Source organism: Syngnathoides biaculeatus, chromosome 12 (assembly GCF_019802595.1).
Source record: "Syngnathoides biaculeatus isolate LvHL_M chromosome 12, ASM1980259v1, whole genome shotgun sequence".
Lineage (NCBI taxonomy): Eukaryota > Metazoa > Chordata > Actinopteri > Syngnathiformes > Syngnathidae > Syngnathoides > Syngnathoides biaculeatus.
The window spans coordinates 12,048,666-12,055,466 of NC_084651.1; the positions used below are offsets into that span (position 1 = coordinate 12,048,666).

Below are 6,801 nucleotides of genomic sequence, written 5' to 3' on the forward strand. Positions count from 1 at the left end.
GCCACCTCAGATGAGCCCTGCTATCTTTGGAGGCACGCAGATAGCGATCGCTGCACTCTGCCGTCGTCCGGCCTGCGTCCTCAGGCACCGCCGCCCTGTCGCCAGCTCTATTTACACTATAGCAGCGCAGTGCGCCGCCAACGCAGCCATTGGGGGGAAGGGGGTGGGGGGGGCGGGTGTCCATCACGGAGACAAACGTTCTGTTTATGTTGTCATTCGGCTCCATTAGTGACAGCGTGGAAGGACGCGTTTAGAGCCCCGCTAATGGACTCTCATTAACCCAACGCGTGGACGTTCATCGAGGACTTTGCAGTCTAATACGTGTTTCATCATCATTCGTGTTGTCCTATTTTCTTTTCTTTTTTCTTAAACTCGTCCTTTGAGGTTGTCTGGTTAATGTCCATCTGTGAATCCCTGACCGGAAGTGCATTCTCAAAGTTTCTGCTTCTCGTCTGAGCAAATACTCCTTTGGAACGTTCTCACAGGAAAGACACAAATACGATTTGAAGATTAATGTCACTTTTTAAAAAGATGGGCTTTTTTAGGGGTGGGGGGGTGAGTTCATCCTGGCGTTTTAAAATACCGGATTTTTTTTCACATAACTTTGACATGGCAGTTTAACATTGTTCCTGCAACTTAGTTAACAACTGGAGTTTTTTTTTTCATCTTTAAAGCTTTGTATTGTTTAATAATTAACTTCATGGACGCACAGAAAATTAATGATCTGTTTCACTATATTTAAATATGACTCGATACATAATATACATACAGTATGATATACGTCACATGCACTAAATGGCTTCTTGTGTTGCCGTTGAGTTTTCCTTTTATTTCACTCCAATAAAAGAAAATCCGATGCGATTGTGGCCATTATAACATTTCTATGAAAATACAATATATATGTATAAAAAAAGATGGCCCATGACTTGAAGAAAGTACCGAGGCATACCTTAATATTAACCAACTATAGTGACTTAAAATAAAGTTAGAATTGGAACCAGCCTGATTTCTCAGCCAATTAAGGAAAAACAATAATGACATTAATGGAAATGTTTGGATTAATTAAATATATTAAATTTATCTGTATCAGATGGTCATATGGTTATTAAATATTTTTAAGTAGTTCAGTGAATACCCTGTGAAGGGCTAAAATTAAAAAGTATATATATTTGCATGTTTTTTTCTCAATAGGGTAAAGTCATTTTCTGGTGTTGAATTATGAATTTTCAAATATTTTAATGAGATACACGTAAAAAATGTAATCTATAACAAAAATCTGTTTGCAAACATTGGCTGCAACACCCCATAAAAAAACACATCATAATAATAAATAACTACATTTTTAATGCGTGTGTTGGAGGTTTTGATACAAAGTCACACACTTTTCAAGCAAAATTTAAAAATGAATAGCACTGTCTTCGTTGAATTATTTCATAATATCGTTATCAGTTTATTGAACTATATGGGCATAAACAGCCATAAATACAACTGCTCCAAAAGAGGTGTCACACGTGCCGGTTGTGAAGGAAAATCAATATTTATGCCATCATAGTAATAGTTAAAAAAAAAAAAAACAAGTATCCCAAAGATAATCTTAATCATTCTCGCAATTAACCTCCAAAATCGTCAATTGGAGGCAAAAATATTTCAACTGGATGTCTTTTTTTGCTGTATATGAACAGCATCTTAATTGATAATATTTAGTAAACAATCGGTTCCATTAGTTTCAGTCAACCTTTTTTTTTCATTTTAGTTCCACTCCATTCACAATGCAGCCACCGTTTACTTTTTTCATTTGTTTTTATTTTTCTCCCCAATTTGAAGTTGTCATTTCACTGCATCGACCGCCATGTGTCCATCCGAGCCGCGCGTCCAAAAGATGCACTACCATGCCCTGATTCCCTGCAGAGTCCCCTGCGCGGACTGGTTCTGCGTCTGCGCACCCTGCAGGGGGCCCAAATTCACGTTGACGAAGGCGTTGGCGGCGCTGGAGGCTGGCAGAGCAGGTAAACTAGTACAAGAGTAAGTGTTGGTGTACATCGAGTTGTTGTAGCTGTAGGCCGGGTAGCCGTTGTAGGCGTACGGGCTCGGAGTTCCCACCGTCGGGTAAGAAGCGTTATAGGTGGGCGACCCAGTCAAACACGGCCTGCCGTCCCGCACCAGAACCGGCACGGCCACCCTCCGGGGCGGCGGAGGGCCCGGCGCGTGATGGTGATGGTGGTGGTGGTGATGTCCCGCCATCTCCAAAGTCTTGTCCTGCCGCTGCCTCTTGCATTTGTACCTCCGATTCTGGAACCAGATCTTCACCTGCGTCGGCGTGAGTTTGAGCGAGGCGGCCAGGTGCTCTCTCTCCGGGGCGGACAGGTAGCGCTGCCGCTTGAAGCGACGCTCCAGCTCCAGCACCTGAGCCTGAGAGAAGAGCACCCGAGGCTTCCTCCTGGTCCTCTGCTGCTTGCCCGGTGGCTTCTCGGTCTCCTCGACCTCTGCGGAACGACCACAGAGCAAATTCACAGCTCTGATATTTCATTGTCCGTCGAACCTTCCGCATCCGACTGTCCACACCGTTATTCTGCTTTACATTCCACAGCTATGATTTCCGTGCCTTTTGTTCATATCCAAAGTGATTCATTTGCGTGTGTTACCTGAAAACCGGGCCCGATCCGTTTTTACATTCAACCAATTCAATTCACGACATTTTTCTTGTTAATAGCGTTTTGATAACACTGAGTGTGAGTGTTATCCATCTATCTATCTATCTATCTATCTATCTATCTATCTATCTATCTATCTATCTATCTATCTATCTATCTATCTATCTATCTATCTATCTATCTATCTATCTATCTATCTATCTATCTATCTATCTATCTATCTATCTATCTATCAGCAATTTTAAGAAAATATTTTAGAGAATTATGCTGAATAAAATCCTAATGTTATAATAAAACCGTGATTGTTGCAAGATGCGTGTATTGTACATTTAGCCCCCCAAAAAACCCGTCAAATTTAATAAGATTGACAGATAACTATTTTAATATATTTTTAATCCGATCACAAACGTAATTCCTGCATGAAATGCTTATATGACATAGAAATTGAGCCAATTTAAGAATACATTTTTAGACAAAAATTCTAAGTAGGATTTAAAATGGACTCTTTCTAGTGGGAGGATTATATTGTACATTCTATTGACGCAAAAAATATTCTTAATGTTTTGCTATATATTTAAGATTCAATTCTTTATGTTAAAAACGTGATTGTTTATCATGACACGCTAATATCTGACATAAGACCAGACAATGTTACATACTGAATTATCTCGAAATGCAGTTGTTTCTCGTTAGATTATTTTATTGGAAGAATAGACAGTGCAGTATACACTTTAATATATTTATTGAGAATGATAACTGCACGCCTTCTGCGTGAGATGAACGTCTGCTGTCGACACCGTAAAATGTACGTGCACGTAACTATAAAAATGCTGAGCAGACAAACTACACTCACACTTCATGATGCATCCTTTGCCTCCATCTAATCAAATCTGTTTGATAATTGTTCCAATTTTGAGCAGTTAGAGTGGTAATTGACGTAATAAAATATTTATTTTGGGGGTTGTGGTTTGCATTACCTACGTACTTAGTCGTTCAGGTTCCGATTCATTTCATGGATTTGTAAAAAAAAAAAAAAATGTCAGTATTATGAAGTTCAGATATAAAAAAGTGAACACATAGCTCTCTGAATCCCTGTTCGAACGCGTGAACCAAAACCCAACAGTCAAAAGTGTATAATAATTTTTTAATATACAACTCAACAATTCTTGTGTTGGCGCTCGTGATTGTGCCTAATAATGTGGCCATTGGGTATTTGCAGTATTATTGTCCCGTATTATAATATTTTTTTGGAGTCTGTGTGTGTGTGTGTGTGTGTGTTGGGACAGTTATGAAAAGCAAGTTTATTTGCATAGGATGAGTCTTTGTTCTGATCAAATACTATTAGAATAATCGTGGAGAGGCGTTGAAACGAGCAATGTAAATTAAAATAACTTGTATGTTATTTAAAAAAATGCTCAGGCACATGCACGCTGACATTAATTTAAAAAAATGTTATATTTGCAGCACTCACTGGCGTCTCGATCCTCTTGTTCGGTCTCCAGTTCCAAGTCCACGGGGTGGATCTGCGCCGGGTTCCCGAACATCTCCACCGGCAGCCCGGACTCTGCGTGCAGCCGATCCGGTCCGGCGAGCACGCCGAGGAACGACATCCTCTCGTCGCTCTCCGAACTGATGGGGCTCGGACTGTCCCTGCGGGCCAGCATGCAGGAGGGCGGAGAGTGGGCTCGGAACGCTGCGGGCTGCAAGGGGAGCGCGCCGGGCAGACCCGACAGGCATGAGATGAACTGGAACTCCTGAGATTGCTGCTGCAGCTCCAACTTCAAGATGTCCTTGACCGAAAAAGGCGTGCTGGAGGATGTTACGACCGGACTGGGGAGCATCCTAACCACCGGCAAAAATAGCTCGATGCGTCCAAACCGGGAGAAAGTAAGCAAGAAAGAAAGAAAGTTGTTTTCTTCTTTCAAAACAAGACAGTCTGTGGAGACATCCCTCTCTTTCGGCTGCACGTCAATGACTGCAGGGCGAGGTGGGAAAGGGCGGTGGATGGGGGGGGGGGGGGGTCGATCTTGTTTGGTTGGCTCAATCCTAAGAGAGAAACAGAACCACCAGCCAAGATGCTGTCCTCTCCCTCCCTGAAGGGAATGATTGAGATTCAGACACTCTCTCTCTCTCTCTCTCTCTCTCTCTCTCTCTCTCTCTCTCTCTCTCTCTCTCTCTCTCTCTCTCTCTCTCTCTCTCTCTCTCTCTCTCTCTCTCTCTCTCTCTCTCTCTCCATGCTTGTGATCGCTTTAATCCAGTTTTGGATGACCCCCCACCTAATGAAAGTGACACGACAGAGGTTCTCAAACTTTTTACACGAAGTACTTAAAAAAAACAAGGTAGCAAACACACTAAACAACTTCGCTCTCCAAGTACCAGCATCCTGACCGACATTGAAATAGAGCAATGTAGTAGACCTAAGTGTTTATCGACTCCAAGATGGCTGTTTTACACTTAAAAATGTATGTTAATTGTTGTAAGGCATTGTAACATTATGTATGGTTTGAATATTGACAGTGCTAACATACAGAAGGAGATTTAAAAAAATTGTAGCCTTCGTCAATAATTTTGTTCAAATGCATTGGTTAGAAACACTTTCAAAAATGTGTAAAAATGAACGCTTCTTAAAGATTACATTAAAAGGTCATGTAAAATTCAAAAAAGTTAATTACAACAAAACTTTACTTTGAAAATGTACTGTACTTAAAGTAAATATTGTACTGTGCCGGATAACGAACTTGAGAAAAAATAGGCTGTAAGTATGTATGCGTTATTATACTGGATTGCACATTTTACATGCTGAACATTTGATTTCTCGGCGGTTCCTTCAGCACCATCATCTTGGCAACACACATGACAAACAAACATTTCAGAAACGGTATTCCTTTTTTTCCAGATGAAAGTCGAAGAAGGATTTATCATTTGTGTGAACGTCTACGCCCCCCCCACCCCCATCTCAATCGTCCCATTACCACTATAGATTAGGCATATCTTTGTTTCCTGTCCGGGCTACACTGGATAAGATAACCACGCTTAGACGGTGCGAAATACTCCACAAAAGGATGTCCGAGAATCTATTTGGGATTTGTAGCGTCTATTTATAGCCCGACCATTTCAACAAAATAACCCCGATTCAATTTGGACGTGATAGTGTTCCCTTGAAAACCCCAAAACAATCCGTTATACTGCATTATTATAATATTTTTTAAAAATTGGGAGTCTTGTTCACATCATGTTGGTCCAATTTTCATAAGAAAATGAGGACAAATTAGAGTGCAAGATTTAAAAAAAAAAACAGTTATGTTTATGTTTTTTTCCCATTTTTTTAAAAAATACGTCTGTTTTTTTCAGGGTGCATGACGCCTGATTAATGCTTTCTTTTGAATTCCTCTGGCTTCGAACGTAAAAAAACAACATAATATTAACAATGTCATGGAAATCAAAACGTCTATCGATTCTTCCCACACGTTGCAAGTTCATTCGAAACTCTTGGACAACCATCTAGGAATCGTGTGGAGGTATGGTGGGGAGTGTGTGTGTGTGTGTGGAGGGGGGGGGTCCTGTTTGTTGAAAGGGGACACCTGTGTTGTACCTGTCTGCTGTGCCGTGGCCCAAGTGCAGGCAGGCGCCAGGCTCCGTGGGCCCATCGGCCCTAAAGCGCGTGGAAAGAAAGAGAAAGCATGCCGGCTTAATCTCATCCGCTCGCCATCAACAAGATGCTGTTTAGATTTGGGCCTGCTGCTGCTGCTGCTGCGGTTTCCAAGCGTGGCGTTTTCCCTCCTCTGAACCGGCCACGGAAAACCCACAAAAGTCCCCTTTTGAATTCGAGTCGTCGTTTGCCGATCAAATTATTTGGATCCATTCTGGTGACGCCAGGCTTTCAATTAAATGGCTTCTGGTGTGATTTCTGAACGATTCTCGGCGATTGATTTTATTCCGACGTGAGTGGAATGTGCTTTTCAAAACACGCCCGCACCGAGCCCGCCTTTCCAAAAATATTTATTTAATCCTGTTTATTGAGCAATCAATAATCAAGCAATCAATCCCAAAATGGACATCGTATAAAACATGAGGTTGAAGTTCCGTTTATAAGTTAATGACATTATACGACGCTAATCGCCATTGTGTCAATAATAAATGCAAGTCCAAA

At 41.4% G+C, this 6,801-nt stretch overlaps 1 protein-coding gene across 1 annotated transcript; it reads right to left on the bottom strand.

Annotated features, from left to right (window-relative positions):
• Positions 1-1,690: 1,690 nt before the first annotated feature.
• On the bottom strand, positions 1,691-5,592 carry nkx2.3 (NK2 homeobox 3). Its single transcript, XM_061838079.1, has 2 exons — positions 4,123-5,592; positions 1,691-2,483 (listed from the first exon to the last, which is right to left on the bottom strand). The coding sequence occupies exons 1-2, from the start codon at positions 4,490-4,492 to the stop codon at positions 1,885-1,887; spliced, it is 969 nt and encodes a 322-aa protein (XP_061694063.1). The 5' UTR covers positions 4,493-5,592; the 3' UTR covers positions 1,691-1,884.
• Between the last annotated feature and the right edge of the window lie 1,209 nt (positions 5,593-6,801).

Coding starts and splice junctions, on each gene's coding strand:
- nkx2.3 (XM_061838079.1), bottom strand. CDS start 4,492: ATGCTCCCCAGTCCGGTCGTAACATCCTCCAGCACGCCTTTTTCGGTC. Junction 2,484..4,122: donor ACAAGAGGATCGAGACGCCA/GTGAGTGCTGCA, acceptor GTCGTTCCGCAG/AGGTCGAGGAGACCGAGAAG.